We start from the raw sequence: 23,420 nt of genomic DNA on the forward strand, positions 1-23,420 counted from the left end.
GCCCCAGATCCCCTACCCCCCCAACACCGCAACGCTTCTATCCCGCCACCTTTCTTTTGATTTTTCAAATCGATTCGCTTCCTCCCACCCAGATATCTCATGCTCTCATGCAAATCGATAAATCATAAAAAGAATACAAGAATACAGTGCCGGAAAGAGTAAATGCAAGAGGTATTTTCGGAGAGAAACGATAAATAGACCGAGAAGGATCATAGGAACATGTAGCCATGAATCCCATAATCAATAGAAGTAAAATAAAAGATCTAGAGAATAGAAGTAAAAAGAGGAGTATTGACGCTTGTAAAATCATCGCTGTGTAATTCTTTTCGCCGAAAAATTCGAATCTGGAAAACTGATGATATCACCATTTATAAATGGCGAATGCTCGTGCTGGACTCCGAGTATAATAAATTCCGCTGTAGTGCCCATTATATCCACCTTTTTATAAATTTGTTCGTAAGGCCCTTTTTGATTCTTGGCGGGGAATTCGATGGACGAATTGGTATATGAATTTGTATGTTTCCCATTCAAAGTAACGAGATTCATACGTTCAGATCCTTCAATTCGTGGGCCATATATCTAGGTAGGTCTATGCGAGGCAAGGGCTACCTAGCTGTAGGCAGTTGATGCGCTACCTCGGATTCATCGATCGTCTCAATCTATTTGAGTAGGTAAACACTGCGCTTGCCGGGTATTCGTATTGCCGATTCAAATCATGTCGGCAATGATGGATCGTATCAGCAATATCCATCACTCCATATCCTTTGATGGCTTTTCTTCTTTTTGGGGAAACAACCCAGTAACTGTAATATTTAGACCAAAAAAGAGCAGTCGTTTTAATGGTGAAAGTTGCTTTTGTTTTTCTAGGCCGAAATAAGAGTTAAGTCATGTCGCTAATATCCCTTGTTGTGCTTTTCTTTTTTTTCTAGAATTGCTGCCGAACATCCAAAATGAAGTCATTTAGACCACCAGAAGCAACCAGATATGTGGCGCTACTGGGGCGGGTATTGATTTTGATTGTTAGCCGATGGATCATTCGGATCAGGCCAATAGGGAAAGGCCAGCCTGTTGCGATTCTCCTCAGAATCTTCGAAAAGCTCACTTAGATCTTGTGGAATTGTCGCTGCTAGGCCCTGATTGCCGTGTATTGGAAGAGCACCATGATGTCCTTGGTAAATACCACTGCCGTCCTCTAATGGGTACATATGCTGGGCATTATGGTTATAATGCTGCATAGGAGGTGCGAATGCAAATGGATGGTTTGGGTCGGGAGCCGGCAACGCGGTAGGTTGCATTGGGTTGGTCGCCAAAATCATACTCTCGTGATTGGGGTTCGGCGTCGTGAAATGTTCGCTTCTTGGTGCGGTAGGAAGGGCATATTGGAGACCTAGACGATGATCGTAGCCCATTGTGTGCATTGGGTCGTGCAAGTTTCCAATGTTGTTACCAGCGCCGGGAAATTCCGGCGCAAGACTGTTTCGGTTTATCATTGCTTTCTTAGCCGCGTTTTTTTTCGAGTTACTAGCAGCCACGCCACCTTTGCGGCCGGAACTCACTCGTCCTTCTGCGGTTGAGCGCGGTCTCGGACGAGAACCCGGCCTAGCAGGACGAGCACTTGTCGGTTTACTACGATATCTCGTCGTACTCTGGACGCCGTTCACAGCCCAATCTTCCAAAACCCATTCCGATAGCGGCTTTTTCGAATCTCCCGACTCATTCACAGAGTCACCTAGACCCGATTTGCGATCGCGCTTGACAAATGCCTTTTGTTGGAAGTAATTAGTTAGTATCATAACCAATTGCACTCTAGACAAACTTTGAAGGTAGCCCTAAGAACAATCGTGGCTATCAATAAAGGCTTACCTGGTTCATGGATAAGTTGTGGCGGATGCTATTCATCCAGCCACGCGCTTCTTCTTTCTCGCCCTTGTCAGAATTATCATTTCTGCCCTTTTCCGTGTTATCACGGAACCATTGGTACAACTGTTGTAGTGTCATGGAGTGTGTTGGAGTACTTAAGAAGGCTCTCCATATTAATTGCGCGTAGGGCTCCTCTACCTTCTTGCCCGTCGCGCTCGCGCATCCTTGTTTTGGTTTCTCTGGCTCACGCTCGGCTACCGCAGCTTGACTCTCTGAGCCAGCCAGCCCAGAGACAATGGCCGGCAACTCAGGCTGAGCCATGACATCCATGTTCATATCGGTACGCGGATAATTATGACTGTCATAGCTGGACTGTGGGAAGTATTGCTGACCGTATTGTGGCTGGGGATAGGAGGGATAATGGTAAGTTGGCATTTGAAAATGCTGGTCCTCCGGAGCGGACCAAGTACCCGGACTGGCTGCTGCTGAATGGGTCGAGTAGGGGCCAGCCCTACAAGAGGCACTCGCCGGCGAACCGTGGAAAGAATAACTATCCACGTCTTCTTCACAGGTCGTAGAGGGTGGGGTAGGCCATACACCCTGTGATGAAGAACTAGCCGAGTTTACTTGAGGGTAATGATAAGGTGCGATAGATGTGTTTATCGCACCGGGGAATAAGTTCGATGGTAAATGTTGCGACTGGGCGTGGTGGCCAATCTCAGCTAGTTGAGATGTTGGCGAGGGAATATAATAAGATTCAGTGGCCTTAGGAAGGTCCGCTGATCCGCCCGTTGCTTGCGTCGCGCCGTTTCGAATTGAGTTTGTACCCTCGTCGCTAGAAGGCGAGCTGTTGACGGGCAAGCCGCCAGGGAAGTTTTGCTGCATGCCGGGAGGTTAAGGTCTGCTAGCAGGTAGAGTCAGACCTGGAGCTGTGTCGTCCCAATGAGTCAAAATATGAATCAGAACTATTGGGGCAAGAGATAACAGCGCGTTATAAGTAACGCTTGAAGGTTGTCGCAAATGACGCGAACTTCAAGGAGGGGTGTAGAGTAAGAGTAAAGAAATATTGTAAGGAGAGAGAGTTGATGATGGTGGTGATGGTGATGGTGAGGGAGAATGATCAAGTCTAGATCTGTTAAGACCGGTTGTGAGTATATGATAGCTTGTTGTCAACTATCTTCACGAACTTATAGGAAGAAGAGCAAGTGTTCGATGGTAAGATGCTGGAGATGTAGTGTATGTATGTACATACGAAGTTGGTATGGTAGAGGTAATGGTAAAGTAAAGGTCAAGGTCAAGGTAAAGGTAAAGGTAAAGGTGAAGGTTGTGTTTAAAATGTATTGGGGATTGTAAAGAAGTAAAGGAAGGTGGTGAGGTAGTAAGGAAGCTTGGTAAGAATCTTGGTAAGAGGCTTGGGTTCTTACGAGCTTAGAGGTTAGAAGTTAGAAGTTAGAGAGACAGGGTATGTGCTATGAAAGTGATCTGGGGCTTGGGGCTTGTGCTCTCATCAACTTGAGATTAAGAATAATGGGGAAAGATCTGGACCCTGGCACTTACCTTGAGAGCTACAGAATAATTTAGTCGATCCTGGGTAGTGGCACCTGCCTGCTTCGATGTCGAGCTTGGACGTCAGGTTGAGAGGTGAAGTATTCAAGTAACTATGTATAGTTACCAATGTAAGTGGGCAAGTATTGTTGTATCTTGGGTGTATGCAGGCAAGGACATGGGTTTATAAAGTATGGCCCCAAGGTTGGTCGTATGGATCTTGGACGCAAATTATTAAATAGTAAAGAGCAGAGGGAGAAGTTTAAGAGAAAAATAGCCTCAGACATGAGACGCCTTGTCGAAATGGGAGAGAGTGTACGTACCAATGAGTATGTTGACAGGGAAGTCATGAGCTTGAGAGGTCCCAGTTAAGTTAGCCGGTAAGTATTGCACGGTATACCATGTGCAAAAAGCACTGATCGCTAGTGGGGCTAGAACTGTGCAAGTAAAAAAATTGTCGTCTCGTGTGCGGGTGTTATTAATAAAATAGCTCTTGCTCTTCTTGCTACTGCCATGTAATTAGTCGGGTTGGGGGTGAGGGAGTAACGACCTGAGGCAACCCTACTCGCACAGCGCGACTTCCCTATTAATGTATTATAGAAGAGGTAATTATAGATGTAAGTGGATGACAAGACTATTAGGCAAAAGACTAATAATTCTTGACGGCACTGTAAGATAGATTTGTTACCTCAACTGCCAACACATTAACCTACCTAGTAGTTGCCTCTTTCCTCTTTCCTCTTTTCCCCCTCAACTACTTAGTAACCTAAGTCTCTCCAAAATCTCTCTTGTAATTTTGGTGTTTAGTTTTTCGGGTTTCACAATGGCTTTCCTCTGTTTACCTTTTTTGTTTTTGCCTCTTTACGTATTATTTTTACCGTACGGTTTTAATTAAAACTTCTACACTTTTAAACTTCGTAACTTCAGAAACTCATATTTCTATTCGTCTTCAAAATACCCCCCCTTATTGGTACTATGTAGTTGTGTGTACATGTGTATATTATTTATATGTGTGTATGCGTCAGCACATGTAATGTGTGTGCGTGTGTGTGTGCGTAGGTACTCTGTATGTGTGCATACTTCTTGTAATATATGTAGCTTCATGCACGTAACTGCATGCCGCATGTTTCTCCTTGTGCAAACGAAGTCGCGTTTCGTGTGCCTATGGAAGGTGCCCTTTACAGCAGGGCTATCGGGCATTTGTTGCTTGTAAGAGGCATTAGTTAAAATGTCTACAGAAATGTCTTTAGATACAATAAATATCATGTTACATATTTATGACCCCCCCAGACCTCTGACAAAGTAGGCAGAGGAAAAATGTGGAAAAAAGAATTCAACTGCCACTTGACCTACAAATAAATTTACTCAATTTAATTAAGTGCTGAACAAGCCTATTATTTAGCGATGCAAGTCACCATGAAGCTACGGTGTGCCGCATAGGGGCGGGATTAGGGCACTCCTCCCGCCTCCGGTTACTTGCATCGTGAGTGGGCTTTTGGCAGATTCGCCAAATGTAACCAATCATTTCCTGAGTACAGTGCTCCGTTACGGGATCATCTATCGTAGCCTTACTAGATAGGACATGAAACTATCCAGATGAAGCGCCCCTGAGCATTTCCACCTCATGCATATTATCAACGTGTCTTCTAGAATTTCGATCGAAGCCTTCAATGTGCATGGGTCCCCGTAAGTTCCTAAATTCCTCGCGCCGACGACAATCAGAGACATTTACGTAGGGATGATCACGAAGAAATTCGAGTATAGGGCTTGAGTGTAGAGCTATTTCATTACAAGCACTTTCTCTCAGCAGATTGGTTTAAAATGAGGTGTACTCGGGGAGATATATGAGTTTTGCAGGATAAAGTAAAATGAATTGCCACTGCTATTAATGTGTCGTCAATGCTTCAAGTACTTTCTACTAGCCTTAGTCTTCTAGAAACTAGCTAGATCAGGGGGGTTAAGCACCTTTCCGAGAGTCGTGTCACCAGGTCAGGACAAGTCCTTGATTCTCCGCCGTACTTCCGCTAGGCAATAGCACCCTGTAAGCCACTCGTTGATGTCATTTCTAGTCAAATACCTGGCTGGCGTATCAAGAGGTCGAAAAGAATCTCTTGTGCGTAGGCCGGAGTTGGTACTTGATGAAGAAAAAGCGACGTCCCGTAGATGACAATTGACATATTTACTTCCGGTAATAAATCTAGTTGTAGTGTGTTAGTAGGTATTATCTCGTATTGTCAGTCATGGTAAATATGCTCACCTTTTTGAATTGGAAATGCAGTTGAAGAATTCCCTGTAAACACAGAAGTCAGCTAAGACATGTCCGAGAATAGTTCAGGAACAGGAGGGGTTCGAATTGCGCGCGAGTCCGGAACAGGAAGCCCAAAGACTACGGTCGACGTCTTTAAGACCGTAAAATAAGATTCAACAGTAAAGGCTATCGGTTTGCTGTTCCTGAATCGCGCACTTTCAAACGATCGGGTAATTCTTTGGCCACGTGGGATAGGTTCCGGGAACTACAAGTCTAAACCTAATATAAAAAAAGACAGGGAAAAGGGGGGAATTTGCATACCTTGTCAAAGCTGCTTTTGAAACCGCGATCCTTTTTGGCGCTATAATCCCATTCGCGATCAACAATGCGAAAAGCAATATCCTCGTATGGCGGTCCAGCAATGAATCGAATCAAGCAAGTATCTTCCTCTCCAGCGGGCGCAAATGATTCACCTCTTCTTCTTCCGTGCTCGCGAATGATCTTGAAAGTGGGTGCCTTCGTTTTGTCAATGAGATCAGGGTAGAAGATATTGAATTTGTATCCTTGAACCACCTTAGGGGGAGGATTATCGTGGTCGTAATGTGTCTGATTGTATTTGTTCCATTCGTAGCCCATTTGCACACGATTGAAGTACCGCGGTTTACGAGGCCGATATTTATCTGCCCATTGTGGTTGTATAGTACTCGAAACAGACTCTTCCGCGGTGAAGATCTCTTCGTTCTCACTCACTCCACGAGCAACTTCTCGCTCGTATAGGGCCTTCGTAGCCTGAGAGAAGTCTTCATTTCCACCAGTGGCAAACCTGGCAGTACCAGGAGGAGGTGCGCTAGTCGAGCTGCTGGCTAGGGCAACGGCAGTTGTATTTTGCTTCAGCTTAGAATTGGAAGTTGTTAAGGTATCCTTGGTATCGGAACGCGCAGGATTTGGAAGCGATTCGGATTCAGCAAGCGCCTTCGCCTTTTCTGGGTCCCGATCTTTCAGCAGCTTAACCCTGCTCTCTCTGATCGCCTCATAAATGTTCTTGAGTTTAGCTTTTGCCTTGAAGATCTGTAAACTCTTCAGCAGCTGTTCCCAATAATCTGTATCCATGACCTCGTCGGAACGCAGCTTGGCCTGTATCTGGCCCTCCAACTTCTCAAGCTGTTGTAGATTCTTGGGACCCAGTATCTTATCCACATCTGCAATGACTGAGCTAACTGCGCGTTGCTCAGGACCCATAGGCTTTAGTCGTTGTCTTCTATCTGCGCATATTGTCCGCAGCGCTTTCCAATAGTCCTTGTTTATCGCATTTGTCTCGAGAGTATGATATGGTGTGATCTCTGCTTCGAGCTCGTCAAGCTCTGCTTCCTTCAGCCTATCTATGACGGCGTCGGGTTGGGGTACATCAATATCGACATCGGCGTCGTCGTCGTCAAAAACATCCCGGTCGGTGTCAATGTATCGCAAGTTGAATGCTAAGAGATCGACAGGTTTCGCTCGTCCTTCCCGAACTCGGATATCGGCCTTCTTTTTGGCTTGCTTTAGAACGAACTTGTCTTCATCTGCGACAAACTGCCTGGACTGCTCATCTTGACTCAGCCAATCTTGCGAAGCAGAGGTCGTTGGTTTACTTTGTGTCGGTCGCGAGGGCTTCGTGATTCTGGAACTGGAATCTCGTCTAGGAGATGTGATGTCGCGGCGAGGGGGTGACTTACGGCCATATATCATAGCACGTCGCCCGGGATCCATCTTTCAGTTCTAATCTAGCCGATCGGCTGTTCGAGGGGGAAAATATGTAGTAGGCGATTCAAGATTGTTTTTGCATTGAGTATGTAAATCATGAGATGAACCGCGAAAGATAAGATTCCAAGATGACCAAAATCAAATGTGGAGTACTTAAAACGCAGTTCCACTTTTATGGACCCTGTGCTGATGACTCAAAGCCGTCTTAACTGAAACATGCTCACACTGTATATATTTTTCCTTTAGTGGCGAAACTCCCTAGACACGCTTGATCTGTAAGTAGAATTTAGCGGACAGATCACTATTAGATGTCGATTTTAGCCTAGGCGTTATACAGTATGAAATGATTGCCTATATAAATGCGCACGGTAAAAGAGACGTGGCTGTAAATTTTCGCGTACCTCAGAATCTCACCAATTTTCAACCGCCCATCTTCACGAGATACCCATATCCCCAGCCTAAGTTACTCTAGGTGATCAAGAAGATTAGGAGGCTATCAATTCAAATAAATAAGCTACTTTACACAATCCCCATACTCAAAAGCGATAAGTTTTCCGTTACTCAAAGCCATGGTCTCATGTGCCATGCCGGAATGAACTCTTTAAGACGTCTGTCCACCAAAGAATACAGACAAGAATGAGACGGGTCACGACCTATCAATAATTGATATAGGTATTTCTACACTTAGGTTTGCACAGCTTAAGCGTACCATCCTTGTGATGAATTTCATGGGTGTCGCGAATCCTACCTTAGCTCCATTGAGTCGCTTGAAATGAAGGTCTTGAGAAACATCCTCACCACTCAGCCCGATTATGCCCTCGGCTCTCGTCTTCACTTCAATGCATTCATCAACAATAGCGCATATGTTTTTTATCTAATTCATTGATGAATTCTCAGCCGAGTTCTTCCTTTATCGTGTTCGCGACTGTTTCAGCTGTCTGGCATACGAAGACAGAGAGGGTTATGTATCATTATCCACAGTGAACATTCCATACCAATATATCAATATTTACCAGCAGTCTTCTTACTACTATCTTCAGCTTCATAACATAGGCGTAACTTTGAGGTCCATCCTTGAAAAATGTGCTCCAGAGTTGAAGAAGTACGATAGGTCCTCGAAACCTGATGTCCAGTACAAAGCCCAACATGAAGTCCACACATTCGGATACCTAAGTACCTAGGTATAGAGTCACCATCCCTCCTACGCATTCAGGTACAGCACCCTTAACCCCAAAATCTCTTGTATTGTCCCAATAGCATATATACAAGCAGATGATATTCCATAGATGTCACAGATCTAAGTGAACCTAAGTTTCACGGTCTATCCCGTTCAAGACCAGATTTATACATATTCAAAGCACGTTCCCTACTCTCCTTATGAACCACAATCGGCTCCGGGTAGCCAGCCTTTTTCGCCTGTGACGCAGCACCCCTACCATACGGGTCGTGGATGGCTTTGCCCTTGATCTGGGCGAGCTCCGGAATCCACTTCCTGATATAATCTCCATCCGCGTCGAACTTCTCGCTTTGGAGCAGCGGGTTGAAGATCCGGAAGTACGGTTGAGGGTCTACGCCGACGGAGGCACTAAAACCCCAACCGCCATTATTAGATGCAAAGTCGCCGTCGATTAGATTCTCCATGAAGAACTTCTCTCCCATGCGCCAGTCGAGAAGCAGGTCCTTGCAAAGGAACGATGCAACGACCATTCGACACCGATTGTGCATCCACCCCATGTTTCGCAACTGTCTCATCGCGGCATCGACGATTGGGAAACCCGTTTTCCCATTGCACCATGCATCGAAATGCGCCGAGTTGTACGACCACTCTATGTTTGAATACTCAGGCTTGAACGGCTTATTCATACTGTGGTTGATTAGCATAAAATACCCATATCTACTGTACCCGAGGCTTACCAGACATAAGGCCAATGGACCAAGACGTGTTTGTAGAAGTCTCGCCAGGCAACTTCGCTTATCCAGGACTGAATCCCTTCCACACCAGCGTCCAGTTTCTTCGTCTTGTTCCTATCTCTTGCTGTCCGCACTGCTGTCCGAGCACTCAGCGTACCAGCTGCCAGGTGGACCGATATCGAAGACGTTGCTGCTTTGGAGGGGAAGTTACGATTCTTGCTATACTGGGCAATTTTCACTTCGCAGAATTTATCAAGCCTATCCATAGCTTCGTGTTCTCCAGCAGGCCAAGTGGCGTGGTATCTTTTCGCTTCTTCCTCAGGTAACCTTTTATTCTCTGGAGCTTCTGGTATTTCGCAGTCAAACAGCGCAGCCACTTTCTCTCTTGCAGCTGATGAATTCTTTGCCGGCGAGTCGAATTGACTAAGAAGCTCCTGGTTTGAGTGGATGTGTGCTACCCAGGCCCTGAACCACGGCGAATAAACAGCGTACTGCTTCCCAGCGCCTGTATGTAAGTTTCCTGGTGGGACGATGCATGAATCGTGGAAGGCATTCATGACCAACCCCTTTTCAGCACATAGTCTAACCATCTTTGCCTCCCTCCTTAGTTCGTCAACCTCGTACTCGATATTAGCATATAAATGGCTTGCACCCCATTCTTCCATAAAGTCCGTGATGCGCTCAGGTATATCCCTTCGCTTTCCAACGGTTTCCACATAGAGAGGGATGTCGAGGGCTTCGAGATCTTCTTTTAAAATTCGCAGTGTACGCATGACATAATCAACACGTATCGGAGCCGTCAAATGTGCCTCGAAATCTTCGGGGCTTACTATGTAAATACATATTAAAGGTACGTCAGCTTCTCGGGCCTTCTGGCTCGCTTCCCACAGTGCTCGGTTATCCGTCGTCCGCAAATCTGTCTTGAACCAATGTATTACAGCCTCCTTCACTTTTACGTTTCGGCGTTCAGATGCGGTTTCTTCCAACGCGGCTTCGAGTTGCTCAATAGGACGAGGAATCCCACTAGAACATTAGGGGTCAGCAATTCATCTACTTGAAGAGAGTTCTCATTGTTACATACTTATTGTTGTAGGCTTGAGCACGGTCATTGCTCATCTCATGAGGGTAATACTTGCGTAGAACAATTCCGTGCTCTTCAGCCTCGGCTGCAAAGTGATGAGGCTTATGTAAATGGCCCAGAGAACCATTTCCTAGCTTGGCTCTTTTCGTGGATGTTTCTTCGATCTCGTCATCGCTCGTAGCTTTCTGCTTTGTCGTTCTTTTCGGTGGCATTGCGAAGTGACGTTTTCCAAAGATTAACAATGAAACCGAGGAAATGCGCGCTCGATTGAAGATCGTAAAAGCAGAGAGGACAGGTCGGAGTGATTGTCTAGGACAGCGACTAAAGACAGGGGAAATCATGAATTGGGATAGAATGGGATAAAGAGAAAAAGAAGTAGAATGAAGAATTTACGGGAGATTCCCATTGTTTAGGTAGACAATTGCTTTTTCCTATTACACCTCGCTGATCCAGCTAGTTACCTAATCTACTAAACTCGATATGTCTTGCGTCATTGTGCCGTCGAGATCGATCTTAGTAAAGCTAATCGAATCAAAGTCCGGAACAGGAAAGGGGAAGGGAGATCCCTGGTAGCGGGGATCTTCAGCCCTATTCAGCCGCAAATGTGACCTAAGGAAGCCTAAATTAACGACAGTGGCCCACTTCACCACCTACAACAAACCACTACAGGGCCTAATAGCACTTAAAAAAGCATAATTTTCGAAATAATAGAAGAATAAGCTAACGGGGTTAATTTCAAACGACTACACGATGGATATATCCTCCCGTTTGAACTGTACTGTCTCAATCATTTGACCGACGACTGACAGACTCGGGATTCTCTCCACCGAATCGTATTTCCTCCGATGAATTCCCATAGCCTGGCTAGTCACCCCTTACACGTATCATAAGTATAGGGGGAATGCGTTAGTTACTCTCCCTTTTCATAACCCATCAGTCCATTTCCATCATCTCATCTCCATCCATCGTCTCTTCCTGGGCCAAATCCTTCTCAAATGCCACTCCAACGTCAGTCATGTTGATGTCGCCATCATCGGAGTGGCCGACCTCAGAAGCGGGAGCAGCGATGGTAGGGTTTGCAGTGACCTCTGGTTGATCGTCCTCCATAGCCTCCTCTTCCTCCTTATCTATCACCATCTCTTCCTCTTTCTCTACCATCATCTCCTTCTCCTCTTCGCTCTCGTCGTCCTCGTCGGACTCTGGCAATGCAAAGAACAGACGACCAACCCTCCACCAACCATCGTCGCCCACAACCTCCATAAAGACGACAATTCTCTTCGCCATAGCGCAATGCTCGTTGACTTCGGAAGGGGGACGCGGGTTCTTGTGCCAATCGCGACGAGACCTGGAGAGGACACAGCAGAGATGGATGAAGGGCATCTCCTTGATCTTCGATGCTCAAGGGATATATCGTCTGAGGGTCGTGAACACAGAGATCACTCCACCCCATCCCTCTCGGCACTTGATGATGTGCTTCTCGAGGGCGACGGTGAACATGTCGGCCATCGCTTTGTCGACTGCGTCTCGGTTCTGCTTGATTGATACATCGCGGGTTCTTTTGATAATGCCATTGCGCTCAAGCACCGAGCGAAGCTGGTGATCTCTTCGCTATCATCCAAGGAAGTCTCCTTCGGGGTAAATCATTCCCGCGCGAGGGAAATATCTCACAAGGCCGTTCACCGATGACTCCATTGTTTGTAGGAGAAGATATGCTGATGGATGGCGATGTAGTTGTAGTGTTAAGGAATTCGGTTTTGGATGACAACTATTGAGTATCGATAGAATTTCTTAAAGGAATTCTTTTTCGGATCGATGATGAATTTGGGTTAACCTACTGCTTGCAACAATGTGGCTGTTATGAAATTTTCGATCATGCGGTTTTTTATTCTTTTCATAATAGTAAGTATTAGAAGTTAGAACCCGATAACATAAACCTCAACACACGGATTGCCGGAATATGTTATGCTTCATGTTGCTAAATGATCATAATTTAATCACGCTCTCCACTCACCGACATATATTTCATCCGATCCTAGGCCCTGTATGTTAGTAGGGAAGCTTGGGTATATAACACGAACTAGTGGCCTCATCCACACTAAATTTATAATTATACCTCCCTACCCAGTCCAGTGAAAAGTCTTACAGCTCTACGCTGCTAGTAAGTTGGTGTGATCGGTGATGGGCACATATTACATCGTGTTCGAGTATTCGCGTAACGATTCTCTCAGATTCTCTAGACCAGTCGTATCTCGAGTAACAGCTAAGAGTAAGAAGCTCTCTTGTCGGCAGAATGTAGATACCTACCTGATATGAGACTAGATTAATGCCTGCCATCTTATCATTAAAGTAGTTCTTCCCCTTTATGTAGAATCGGTACTAAGTGGTACTAAGTATTCAAAATATCATTCGGTGCTAGAACCGTCTCGCAACCAACGACCTTAAGTAGGTAGTATAAAGGTTCTCAGGCTATTCCCCGACAACTTCCATGGCTAATAATACTAGTTCACAGTTACATTGTCATATGAAATGCCAGAACTCTAGATGTGGAATCACTTCACTTGTATTGGAAAGCATATTTACGAAAATGTAGAAACGAAAGGATGTTTGACCCGTATCTGTGCCATAATGAACATCTCGAGCATCACAGCTTTTTCAAGGCCAATATCAATCTTCGGCACGGAGGCTATCGCGGTAGCCCCAGAATCCTCGCCCATTGAATCACTCGAAGGTGGACGCGAGAAGACTTCGCCAGCCGGCATACGGGTCGGTCGCACATTACTGGGACATTCTAGTTTAAGTTGCGGAAGGGAATCAATCGTTCGTATTTTGTTCCGAAACGTAGAAGTTGCAGGTATTTTTAACCGGCTATATGCAGTATCAAAAGCAATCCCATGCCGACCATACTGTCATGAATTCCCCGTGAACACCAATCCCGATCTAGCACACGTCAGAGAAGGAACCAGAATCAGCCAGGTTGAATATAGACGACTCACCACCATGATGATTAAGGAATTTATCGGACAGCGCTCCAGACGCTCTTCAGAAGACCATCGCGCTGGGCCAAACGGTTCAGGGCATCGTCGCTCTCGCCCATCGCTCGTACGAATCCGCAGAGGGCATAGACGTGGTTCTCGCCCTGGATTTGTCGGCCGCTCTCGTCTACCTTGGCGATAGAGATCTGGACGGAAGCGTGGTCCTTGGCCTTGATGATGCGGTTGGTGGCGCTGCACTTGCGGGGGACGTAACTAGGCGAGAGAAGTTGGATTAGCAAAGCTTTGGGATATAAGAAGATGCAAAGAGAATAATTCTTACAGGTCCACAATCTCTCCCTTGTCGTTTTCCATCTTGGCAAATTTTCGACTTTGTCGTTTAGATTGTCTTCGTGGTGATGGTGGTGGTGGTTGAAGAGCCGCAAATGGGTGGACGTGTTTTGTGGATGAGGTGAAGTGAATTAAAATCGGCTTAGGAAATTTTGACCCCTCGGAAAGAGTAAAGAGAAAAATGTGGTTTGGTGGGCGTGGGGCGTGGGGCTTGTGCTCGGATATCTGTCACGTGTGACTAAGTCACATGCTTTCGAGTCCGTTTCGTGGCTGGCGGACGTTGAGAACATGGTCTTGGCACTAGGCTTGGTTGGATAAATCTGCCGATTACCGCCAATAGCCGCGCGACGCGAATTACGTTATCCAAAGATAAACATCATGGGTCGTCATTGACTATTCAACTTCTAGATTTTATTCTGTAAAAACCTACCGACTTGATACGAATATCCAGTACTGTGACAACTATCTCCAATCCTGTCGATCAACCATACCCTAGGTTGCGCTTGGCGCATACCAATTACCTTGCGACTCCGATTCGTCATGTCTACAGCCGACGTCTTCCTGTCATCTCCCGCAGGTCCTGCTCGATTTGATCCCTGCAACATGTCCTCCTCGCCCGGGTTGCCTTCTCTCGATGAAATATTTGCCAATGGTTCTAAAAGGCCGCCTTTCCGGGCTGAAAACAACGCAGCACCAATGCCCGTCAATGCCCGAACTACATTTACGAGTGCTGCAAGCCAATTGCGAGAAGCCCCTGAGATTGACATAGAAACAGAAGAAATTACTATCTCTCCACCGCGAGCGTCCGATCCTCGCAAAGCGCAGAAGAAGAAAGTTCTCACATCGGAAGTTGTTAGCATATCAACTGAGGCACCTATTTTAATCGAATCATCACCGGGGGAAAAACCGTGGCAGAAATTCGGGAGCAAGAAGCCTGTCTCTCAGGATAGGCAATCATCCACCTCAAAGGGCCGAGTTACAAAGTCAACCGCCAAAGGCAAGTCAAAGGAGAAATCGGAGACTGTTTCTAAGCACTTTGCTATTAAGGAGACTGTCGCGAATTGCACGGATGACAACTCGAATAATGGTACAACAACACACAAATTGAAGGATCAGACCTCAAATGACCCTTATTGCTTAGAGCCTGCACTAAGGCGACGAAGTGATTGGACACCACCTCCTGTCGATAGCCCCATTCTCCTCGGCTCTGAATCGGACAGTCGAGAATTACCTTCGTCTATTGATCCTGGGATGGGATCGAGGGATGTATTTCAATCCCTCCAAGATCAATATGGACACAAAACTTCTCAGTCGACCTCTACATCAGATAATTCACAGAAAACGGACATTATGAAGAAGCGGAAACTGATTGAGCTCGTCTCCACTAGTAGTGAGATTGGGCAACGTCCGAAAGAAACGTCTCCGACTAAGGTAGCTGTAACGAAAAAGAAGACGAGGACTATTACCGAACTAGCAACTGCCCCGTATATGATGCCGATTGAACCTAGATTAGATCTCACGGGGCCGACAACTAAAGAATCTTTACTCAGCTATTTTGACGAAGACGGCGCTGTCAAGGCTCTGGTCGAGCACCAAACCGCCGTCATGTCCCAAAAGAAGGAGAAGGGTAAAGAACCAAAAACATCCGCGAAACCAAAACGCAAGAAGAAAGCTGGCACAGCAAACAACCCGATCCTCTTATCTCCTAGCTCTGCGCTGAAGCAATCTTCTAACCAGGATTTCGTTTTTGGGACGTCCAGTCAGTTGGTTATAGAAGAATCGCCAACTACACTTAGAAACCTTCAATTAGCAATACAGGCCTCAAACAGGGTCGATTCTGATCCATTCGCCGAATCTGACAGTCAAGGACTTTGGCATGCGGGTGCAAGAGATACTGATGGCGAGCTAATGAAGATGGATGATATCGCGCTCATCGAGGACATACCTTCACCCCCACGACTTCGAGGACAATCGCAACAGCTTCGTGAAGAATTCACCGACATAAACGACATCCTCAAATCTCCAGAAATCAGCGATTCAACAAAATGGGCCCTACGGCGGAATATCAACTCCTTTCAATCTCAAGATATCCCTAGGGCCCAGCTCCCCCAAATCGATCATCAGGAGCATACAGAGTCGCAACCCACAGGCGAGGCATCTGAGGTTGAGGTATCCAATCCACGACCAAATTTTGAATCCCTTACCGACGCGCAGCTTTCCAAGCAAATAGCATCCTACGGGTTTAAGCCGGTAAAGAAGCGCCAAGCCATGATCGCGCTTCTAGACCAGTGCTGGAGTAGCAAAAGTTCCGGACCTTCGATACCTCAATCTAAATCGATATCTACGACAGCCACCACAGCAGCACCTAAGAAGAGGACGAAAAAGACCACTCAACCAGAACCGGAACCAGGCCCGGAACCAGAAAATCCGCCAAAGCGACGCGGTCGTCCGAGAAAGACTTCAACAACGGAAGCGTCCTCAACATCAAAGACCCCAGCGCCAAAACCCACCACACCAAAGAAAGCTCGCGGCCGTCCGAAGAAGGACGCCCCAAAACCAATAGAAATCGCAGACTCCGACGACGACGACCCCGCATCACCCTCGTCCTCGAGGCCGTCCTCACCCGACCAAGACCGCATCTTCTCCTCCCCACCCGCAGTCGACCTATCCCTCTCCGAAGACGCAGACCTGTCCCTCGCACTATCACCAACAGACCCAACGGACCAGCAAACCGAGCTATTCAAACACATCACACGAGCCGTGACGTCGGCGCCCAGGTCAAAAGACCCCGCTAATCCATCCTGGCACGAGAAGATGCTGCTATACGATCCGATCGTACTGGAGGACTTGGCGGCTTGGCTGAATGCGGGCGTGTTGAGCGAGGTCGGGTATGATGCTGAAGTGAGCCCCAGCGATGTCAAGAGGTGGTGCGAGTCGAAGAGTGTGATTTGTCTTTGGAAACAGAATTTGAGGGGGAAGGAGCGGAAGAGGTATTGAGTGGGGAGATTACATACATAGATGCTGCTTACCCCTGAAGAATATTTACCTAAATATTATATATTTGGGTCACTTTTGGGTCCACGTCAATAGTGAGTTGTTTATGATTAGAGGGTTAATTATTGACCTTGATAAAAAGCAACACTGGACTCGAGTTCTATGAATCACCTATTTAGGACATTCTACAAGGCCATGTCTTCAATGAATTTTTGATATGGAGTTTATTTCTATACACTGCGAAGCCAAAAGCATCACAGGTGAAGGAAAGTTAATATTCAATCTAGGATTCTGGGTATGCATAATCTAACATAGGAAAAACGGGAGTTATTCTACTTATCTAGGCATCTTCGATCTGTAGGTACGTTCTAAGCTTTCATGCGTATATGAACCAGGCTACGGGCAACAACTTGGCTTTCTTGCGAACATGGAATCCTAACATTCGCCAGATTAGCTACATATGAATGAGAGATTCATTTTCGTCGGAGCCTTTACGGGCGGGGGCAGCGAAGGTTCGGGGACAGACCTAACGTCATCTTCCATCGCAAAATCCAGGTCAGGGTCGCTGTCAATATCCATGTTAGCATCACGCAAATCATCCCGACGATATGTCAAATTTGGATTATATGATTCGCGCGTTGCAGCAGTTTGACCCTGGACAACATCTTGAGCGTCCCCAGGTTCTTCTACTATACGAAGCTCGCGCTCGAGCCGGCGCTGCTTCCACTTTCGCGATCGCTCAAGGGTTTTTTGCCAATGCATATAGCAAAAATCTTTACTTCGCGGACAAGTAGGCTGGTCGCAATGCAGACAGAGGCCCTTGGAATGTTTTAGTTCGCGTCTGTTATTATTCCTACGGCGTGCTTGCTCTCTGTGCCGCTTGCACATTACTCCGTTTTTGAGACTTAAATCCTTGCAGATTGAATAAGAGCATCGCTCAGGGATTTTTTCACGCAGACTTTTGTTTCGCTCTCCTTTAAGTTGAATAGCCATCTCTCGGTGTTTGGCACATCTTATTTGTTCTGGGACGGATGGTTCGTCGCAATATATGCATGTACCTTTTTGTTTACGAGCTGCTCGCACTTCTCGGGCTCTTTCCAAATGATCCGAACACAGTTTTTTACCTACCATATGCGGTTTATAACAACTGGGGGCACTGCATAGCTCCTCTATATGCGCCTTGCATTTCGTTATATTTCCAAAACGCGGCTCGTTACATTGACTATATAAGCATAGTCTGAGTTCCGTTTTGCGCGTGCGTTCCTCGGCCTCCTCAAGCTGGTTCATCAGATGATTAAGACACTTGGTCATGTTAGGAGCATTTGGTTCTTCGCAAGAGGTAACTTTACAAATATCAGCGCTTTTCGAAGCATGATATTGTCCGCTAGCCATGTCGAGATGATGGTGGCATTGTTTCCTATTTTCCGCGTGTGGATTACGACAGCCACGCTCGGAACATAACAAGTCGGATTCCATTATTGAGACGGACTCTAGTGGTGAATCCATCTTTTATGAATTGAGTTTTGGTTTCCTTTGTCGACCGTTTGAGAGTTATTTTGTGTGCTTGTGTCCGCCTATATATATTCATTAGCTATCTTTAGTTGTTTCCTTGAGTCTTTGTTCAAACAATGTCAATGTGTGTTAACTAGTCGATATTAATCAAATCTTCTGCTTTGATTCGGTTTTTCTCTATTTGATATGTTTCTCAATACTACTTATGTAGGCAGTTCAATATCTATATCTTGTATGTTTTTGTTGCATTTGCTTTTCTCATAATTAGGTAAGTAGATAAGAGGTAGATACTTGGTGGCGTTGTGTATGTACACCAAGTACCTATTACATAAGATTTAATTACGTCATGTAGGGGAAGATGCATGATGGGTGTGCAAATAGACAAGGATCCTTTGGTTCACATTCGCCGGACCTCGGCATTTTCGCATCCACATCTACGCGAATCTATCACCTTCCTCTCACCTTCAAGGTTCTTATGGCAACATACCTAGGTATGTTCGGATCAAGGCACAGATATGTCATTAGCACTATCATATAAATATATTTCGGCAACAAGGGATATTACAACCCTACAGACAAGATTTCTTCCCCCGAGAATAATTTTTCGATTATTAGGAAGTTGTCAATCAATCTCATATTACTCAATTCAAGCTGTTCAAAACACATTGGTGCAGGCGTGCAAAGAACCAAGGCTCGATAATATTCGGATTTTAAGCTGTAATAATCAAAATCCCGCAATGTCGAAGAGGACACATACACTGTCAAGTTCAACAAAGGATAAGAAACTCGACGCCCCACGACCAAGCGCGAGCATCGTTCTCCTGTCTCCTGAGAACCAAGTCTTACTACTACACAGAGTACAAACATCATCAGCATTTCCCTCAGCTCACGTCTTTCCAGGTGGCAATCTTTCCAATTTCCATGATGGAACAATTCCTGGCCCAGATGATGTCAAGCGACACGAAGACTCGCTCCCATATAGACTCGGCGCGATTCGAGAGACATTTGAAGAGAGCGGCATATTAATTGCTCGTGAGGGGGATGCAAATGGGAATCCTTTAAATCTTCCTAATGCTGAGCGAGATATTGCTCGTAAATCGATTTATAAGAATGAAGTCCGCTTTGTCGAATGGCTAAGGGGTGTTGGAGGAGTTGCAGATACAGGTATTAATTAATCATTAACAACCTTGGAACCATCACAGCTACTTTTCTGCATGGAGGAAACTGACGGTAGTGTGTAGATAATCTCCTCCCTTTCACTAGATGGATAACACCGACTAATCAACCCCGACGGTATACTACTCAGATGTATCTTTACATGCTCCCTCTATCTATCAGCGACGATCCGGCCGTATCGGCGGCGCAATCCGAGGCTATGATTCCGACGGCTGACGGCGGCGCTGAGATTACTGCTGCTCGTTTCGACTACGCAAGTACGTGGTTAGAAAAGCAGCGGAAGGGCGAGATTGTCCTATTCCCACCCCAATACTTCCTACTACATCTACTTTCGCAGTTCCTAAACAAACCGACTCTGGGATCGCTAAGCTCTTCTGAATTGACTGATTACTATCATTCTCAAAGGGAGAAGCTAGGAAGTTTTCTTGCAACGGTACCCACGGCTAGCGAGCCGAAGGCCGTGAAACATCACACTGCTCAGATTCCTTGGGCAGACAAAGTGATTAGCCCTAACATGTTGGGTGTGCGGAAAAGTGACAAAAGAGCCATATTAGGACTCGATAAGCCTGGTCCTGAATTGACAGGGACTGACCGGGGCGGTGACTGGGAGAGGGTGGTGTTAGTTAAATTTGCAAAGCACGTAGCGCGAGATGTCGAGGTTAGAAATAGGGAAGAAGTGCTCGCGGAAGAGAGGCAACCGGGTAATGGAGCTAAGGAGGCGAAATTATAAGTTCACCTCACCGAGTCATCATCGCGACCATTCAGGCTTTTTGACGTTGTAGTATCACGGGTCATGATTGGATATTCCGATCACCATGCAACCTCTGACACGAAAATACATACTAGGATACACATAGATACCCCCAAGACGTGGAAATCCGCACTTTTTCTACTACCAGTGCCACTTATGACTGCGATTATGCCTAACGACGAGCTATGAAGTAGAAAATGTATCATAAGCCCCAATACGGATGATTGCAGAGGCACGCTTCAATGACCACAGACTGCGCCACTTCAAAATCATACTCCAGTTGAAAGAACACAGGCTCAGCCCTCCAAATTTCCAAATAAATATAGAAGCTGAGAACCCGATTTGAGACGATTAATCTTGAGATTATCAGATATTACCGCGGGTTTTTTTTTCGTGATAGTGACCTTGAACTTCAACTTCCCGTCCCTATTGTCTGCACCGTATCCGATATCAATCCATACTGTACCGCCCGTAACCGCGCGCCCGACCCCCTCAATTCGCCCGATCCGTTTGTCGGAGCACTCACCATCGACTTAGGTAACAATAAAGCCAAGCCGTCAGCAACCCGATTCATTCCCGGGATCTTACAACCATGGCAACAAATTCACATCCGTATCACGTGCGAGTCGGCGTAGCGGTGTTAATCCGCAACTCGGAGGGGAAGTTCGTCTTCGGGAAGCGGAAGGGTAGCCACGGCGCCGGTACGTACCTCCTTCCTTCGTAAACCTGACACATCATTGCTTGTTCATATTAACAATGATGAAATAGGAACATGGCAATTCCCCGGCGGCCACCTAGAGATGGGCGAATCATTCTTCGCATGTGCGGAGCGGGAGACGCTCGAGGAGACGGGGTTGAAAGTTATTGCGGAAAAGGTATTCGCGGTGACGAACGACGTGTTTGACCAAGAGACGAAGCATTACATCACGGTATTCGTCACGTGTCGAAGGGTGAACGAGAATGATCAGCCAGAGGTACGTTTATCCCCTTCTAATCGAATGAGCCTGCAGTACAATTGTTTCATGGGTTGGTGGTCTAACAAAAACAGGTCTTGGAGCCGGAGAAATGCGAGAGTTGGAATTGGATAGGTTGGAACCAGATACGCCAGTGGTGCGAGCATCATGATGATGAGGTTACGCCGGAATGGGCGCAGAATAAGTGTTTCTTGCCTATCAGAGATCTGGTGAAGGAGAATCCACATATATAGCTATCCCCTGACATTTAATGGATGGGGCGATGTGGATAGATAATTATCCATGGTTAATTAAAGGCATTTGCATAGGTACCTAAACACTTTTTGCATCCTTCCAAGTATCTTATTTCCTGCATTTTACTGTGTCTGGGTGTTGGGTACGCGCCGAGTATCTGTGAGTTCTATTGGAAGACAATGAGTAGTACACGTATTCTGATTATAATCTACTCTCAATTTCCGCCAGCTCGGCCATCTGAGCTGCAATATTCTGCTTGGCCGCGTCTGTCGGCTCTATGTATGGTCGCCTCGGTTTCAACTTCTCAACCGCACCCTCGATACCCGCCGCCTTTGCTGTGTGGATTGCTGCCGCGTATTTCGTTGCAGCAATACCGGCCTTGCACGGTTGCTCCGCCAAGGCAGCCTTTTGATGCAGTGTTAAGGCCTCTTGGTATTTCCCTTCTTTATATAGCTTGTAAATGTGTGAGATGGTCTTGGGGAAGACATTCCCGAATGCGGCGATACATCCCGCCGAGCCGACGCTGAGACCGCCGATTAAGAAGTCGGACTGTCCTCCGAAGGTTGCGAAACGCTCCGATGGCAATTCTGCAGCAAGGCGCGTGATCTTGGCCACAGAACCACAGGTCAGTTTGACACCTACGATGTTGCTGTATGTGTTTGCAAGTTTCGAAATAGTCGCAGAGTCTAAATCGACACCGTTGCAAACGCCCGGGAAGTTGTACAGTACCACAGGAAGGGGGCTCTTGGTAGCAATGTCGGCGTAAAATTTGTCGATGACGGCTGGAGTTGTGGCTTTACCGAAATAACCTGGGGGCAGAACCAAAACGTAATTAGCGCCGGCCTCAGCAGCATCGGTGATGAACTCCAGGACCTGGCGTGTAGAATGACCGCCGGTACCTGCCATGATTGGGAATTCCGGCCCAACTGCTTTACGGGCAGTTTCGAGTAGTGTCTTCCGCTCTTCGCGAGTTAGAAGAAATGTTTCGGCATTGGTTCCTAAGATGACAAGCCCAGCAAGGCCGGACTTTGAGAGATAGGAGTAGTATGTTGCCTGAGACTCGACGTCTAAGCTGTCAGTCTCAGGGTTAAAAAAGGTGACGGCCGGAGCCCAGACGCCACTCGGAGGGACCTTAGGAAACGACATAATGATCTATGTTCTAGGTAGTATATCCCGTCTCTTGTTTAATAACCTCTAATTCTTCCTCTAGGTCCAATATGTGTAGTTAGACGAATGGGGTTGGTGGCATCTAGAATATACATAAGAAATCGGGTAGCCCCACGATATACCGCGTGGGGTCATGGATTGGGTAGTTTCGGTATATTAAAGCCGATGGAGGTATGTTGACCTTGGCGTTCCGCTCTCGGCATGAGGTATGAGGAAACCAATAGGAATAATGACTCCAAGTTCCCACTGTAACCCGCGACGATAATGCTTGCGCGCCTATAGTAGTCGTATTCCCTAAATCCTGGTGGACTTGGTCTGGCCATCCAAGAAGTGACACGATGAAAACAACAGATAGAAAGAGTTTCGGTTCACATAAATCACTCGACTTTGATGTTTCTGGCTTTCACAACCTTTGAATAATCTGTTGCTTTCCTATACTCTGCCAAAGATATTGACCTAGTAATATTGGCATTGATACTTGTTGAATTAGCCACCTAGCACTAGTTCTAGGTACTTAGCTCGGTGATCTCAGAACTGGATCAGACTATTCGATCATGATATGAACGACGCAAGGAAATTCATCCAGGTATGTCTAGAAGGACTAGAAGATATTGCTCGGATGCTATTATCGATGATCCTGCCATAAGGTACGGCTTTACTGCTTCATTCCAAAAGCTTGATGACGTTGGCTAATTGATGGTAAAAATAAGTTTAGAAAGCTGGAAAATGGAAAACCTTAAACTCAGCTTGATGAGGTAATCCGGCTCGGATAATAATCGGCACCCGACAAGCATAACAATCAAGCCCCACTTATGCTTGTGCACATTTCTTGCATACCAGATCAACCCCATATGCAGGCGCGAGTCATTCGCTCAATGTTCGCATCTCTTCGAACGCTGTACAA

At 46.3% G+C, this 23,420-nt stretch overlaps 10 protein-coding genes across 10 annotated transcripts; 4 read left to right on the forward strand and 6 right to left on the reverse strand.

Moving 5' to 3' along the window:
* Positions 1-841: 841 nt before the first annotated feature.
* GGS22DRAFT_196471 (uncharacterized protein) lies at positions 842-2,765 on the reverse strand. Its single transcript, XM_047965830.1, has 2 exons — positions 1,864-2,765; positions 842-1,763 (listed from the first exon to the last, which is right to left on the reverse strand). Exons 1-2 carry the CDS (start codon positions 2,743-2,745, stop codon positions 993-995), a joined length of 1,653 nt encoding a protein of 550 aa, XP_047815387.1. The 5' UTR covers positions 2,746-2,765; the 3' UTR covers positions 842-992.
* A 2,069-nt stretch (positions 2,766-4,834) lies between these two features.
* On the reverse strand, positions 4,835-7,496 carry GGS22DRAFT_172458 (mid region of cactin-domain-containing protein). Its single transcript, XM_047962760.1, has 3 exons — positions 5,975-7,496; positions 5,663-5,695; positions 4,835-5,602 (listed from the first exon to the last, which is right to left on the reverse strand). The coding sequence occupies exons 1-3, from the start codon at positions 7,400-7,402 to the stop codon at positions 5,585-5,587; spliced, it is 1,479 nt and encodes a 492-aa protein (XP_047815388.1). The 5' UTR covers positions 7,403-7,496; the 3' UTR covers positions 4,835-5,584.
* Positions 7,497-8,341: 845 nt separating this feature from the next.
* GGS22DRAFT_172461 (deoxyribodipyrimidine photo-lyase) lies at positions 8,342-10,796 on the reverse strand. Its single transcript, XM_047962761.1, has 3 exons — positions 10,389-10,796; positions 9,311-10,330; positions 8,342-9,260 (listed from the first exon to the last, which is right to left on the reverse strand). Exons 1-3 carry the CDS (start codon positions 10,727-10,729, stop codon positions 8,711-8,713), a joined length of 1,911 nt encoding a protein of 636 aa, XP_047815389.1. The 5' UTR covers positions 10,730-10,796; the 3' UTR covers positions 8,342-8,710.
* A 233-nt stretch (positions 10,797-11,029) lies between these two features.
* Positions 11,030-12,340, reverse strand: GGS22DRAFT_172462 (uncharacterized protein). Its single transcript, XM_047962762.1, has one exon. It carries the CDS (start codon positions 11,766-11,768, stop codon positions 11,322-11,324), a length of 447 nt encoding a protein of 148 aa, XP_047815390.1. The 5' UTR covers positions 11,769-12,340; the 3' UTR covers positions 11,030-11,321.
* A 455-nt stretch (positions 12,341-12,795) lies between these two features.
* GGS22DRAFT_172464 (ribosomal protein S21e) lies at positions 12,796-13,865 on the reverse strand. Its single transcript, XM_047962763.1, has 3 exons — positions 13,701-13,865; positions 13,382-13,633; positions 12,796-13,325 (listed from the first exon to the last, which is right to left on the reverse strand). Exons 1-2 carry the CDS (start codon positions 13,730-13,732, stop codon positions 13,402-13,404), a joined length of 264 nt encoding a protein of 87 aa, XP_047815391.1. The 5' UTR covers positions 13,733-13,865; the 3' UTR covers positions 12,796-13,325; positions 13,382-13,401.
* A 273-nt stretch (positions 13,866-14,138) lies between these two features.
* On the forward strand, positions 14,139-16,874 carry GGS22DRAFT_196475 (uncharacterized protein). The gene has a single exon (XM_047965831.1). The coding sequence runs from the start codon at positions 14,249-14,251 to the stop codon at positions 16,703-16,705; it is 2,457 nt and encodes an 818-aa protein (XP_047815392.1). The 5' UTR covers positions 14,139-14,248; the 3' UTR covers positions 16,706-16,874.
* An 819-nt stretch (positions 16,875-17,693) lies between these two features.
* Positions 17,694-18,316, forward strand: GGS22DRAFT_172467 (uncharacterized protein). The gene has a single exon (XM_047962764.1). It carries the CDS (start codon positions 17,734-17,736, stop codon positions 17,941-17,943), a length of 210 nt encoding a protein of 69 aa, XP_047815393.1. The 5' UTR covers positions 17,694-17,733; the 3' UTR covers positions 17,944-18,316.
* Positions 18,317-18,951: 635 nt separating this feature from the next.
* Positions 18,952-20,120, forward strand: GGS22DRAFT_192195 (uncharacterized protein; the record flags this gene model as incomplete). The annotated part of the gene is made up of 2 exons (XM_047965226.1): positions 18,952-19,378; positions 19,456-20,120. 2 exons carry the CDS (start codon positions 18,952-18,954, stop codon positions 20,118-20,120), a joined length of 1,092 nt encoding a protein of 363 aa, XP_047815394.1.
* A 297-nt stretch (positions 20,121-20,417) lies between these two features.
* Positions 20,418-21,449, forward strand: GGS22DRAFT_59572 (NUDIX hydrolase domain-like protein). Its single transcript, XM_047967497.1, has 3 exons — positions 20,418-20,842; positions 20,910-21,115; positions 21,190-21,449. The coding sequence occupies exons 1-3, from the start codon at positions 20,734-20,736 to the stop codon at positions 21,346-21,348; spliced, it is 474 nt and encodes a 157-aa protein (XP_047815395.1). The 5' UTR covers positions 20,418-20,733; the 3' UTR covers positions 21,349-21,449.
* Positions 21,391-23,221, reverse strand: GGS22DRAFT_59578 (aldolase). Its single transcript, XM_047967498.1, has one exon. It carries the CDS (start codon positions 22,493-22,495, stop codon positions 21,551-21,553), a length of 945 nt encoding a protein of 314 aa, XP_047815396.1. The 5' UTR covers positions 22,496-23,221; the 3' UTR covers positions 21,391-21,550.
* Between the last annotated feature and the right edge of the window lie 199 nt (positions 23,222-23,420).

Source organism: Annulohypoxylon maeteangense (genome assembly GCF_022496945.1).
Source record: "Annulohypoxylon maeteangense strain CBS 123835 unplaced genomic scaffold GGS22scaffold_19, whole genome shotgun sequence".
Classification (NCBI taxonomy): Eukaryota; Fungi; Ascomycota; class Sordariomycetes; order Xylariales; family Hypoxylaceae; genus Annulohypoxylon; species Annulohypoxylon maeteangense.

Excerpts from the sequence above, each read along its gene's own strand:
- GGS22DRAFT_196471 (XM_047965830.1), bottom strand. The coding sequence starts at position 2,745 with ATGCAGCAAAACTTCCCTGGCGGCTTGCCCGTCAACAGCTCGCCTTCT. Across the intron at positions 1,764-1,863 it reads ACAACTTATCCATGAACCAG|GCATTTGTCAAGCGCGATCG; the intron begins GTAAGCCTTTAT and ends TTCCAACAAAAG.
- GGS22DRAFT_172458 (XM_047962760.1), bottom strand. The coding sequence starts at position 7,402 with ATGGATCCCGGGCGACGTGCTATGATATATGGCCGTAAGTCACCCCCT. Across the intron at positions 5,696-5,974 it reads TCAAAAGCAGCTTTGACAAG|GGAATTCTTCAACTGCATTT; the intron begins GTATGCAAATTC and ends CTGTGTTTACAG.
- GGS22DRAFT_172461 (XM_047962761.1), bottom strand. The coding sequence starts at position 10,729 with ATGATTTCCCCTGTCTTTAGTCGCTGTCCTAGACAATCACTCCGACCT. Across the intron at positions 10,331-10,388 it reads GCTCAAGCCTACAACAATAA|TGGGATTCCTCGTCCTATTG; the intron begins GTATGTAACAAT and ends CTAATGTTCTAG. Across the intron at positions 9,261-9,310 it reads GTCCATTGGCCTTATGTCTG|TATGAATAAGCCGTTCAAGC; the intron begins GTAAGCCTCGGG and ends AATCAACCACAG.
- GGS22DRAFT_172462 (XM_047962762.1), bottom strand. The coding sequence starts at position 11,768 with ATGCCCTTCATCCATCTCTGCTGTGTCCTCTCCAGGTCTCGTCGCGAT.
- GGS22DRAFT_172464 (XM_047962763.1), bottom strand. The coding sequence starts at position 13,732 with ATGGAAAACGACAAGGGAGAGATTGTGGACCT. Across the intron at positions 13,634-13,700 it reads AAGGGAGAGATTGTGGACCT|TTACGTCCCCCGCAAGTGCA; the intron begins GTAAGAATTATT and ends TCTCTCGCCTAG.
- GGS22DRAFT_196475 (XM_047965831.1), top strand. The coding sequence starts at position 14,249 with ATGTCTACAGCCGACGTCTTCCTGTCATCTCCCGCAGGTCCTGCTCGA.
- GGS22DRAFT_172467 (XM_047962764.1), top strand. The coding sequence starts at position 17,734 with ATGGTTCGTCGCAATATATGCATGTACCTTTTTGTTTACGAGCTGCTC.
- GGS22DRAFT_59572 (XM_047967497.1), top strand. The coding sequence starts at position 20,734 with ATGGCAACAAATTCACATCCGTATCACGTGCGAGTCGGCGTAGCGGTG. Across the intron at positions 20,843-20,909 it reads GAAGGGTAGCCACGGCGCCG|GAACATGGCAATTCCCCGGC; the intron begins GTACGTACCTCC and ends ATGATGAAATAG. Across the intron at positions 21,116-21,189 it reads ACGAGAATGATCAGCCAGAG|GTCTTGGAGCCGGAGAAATG; the intron begins GTACGTTTATCC and ends TAACAAAAACAG.
- GGS22DRAFT_59578 (XM_047967498.1), bottom strand. The coding sequence starts at position 22,495 with ATGTCGTTTCCTAAGGTCCCTCCGAGTGGCGTCTGGGCTCCGGCCGTC.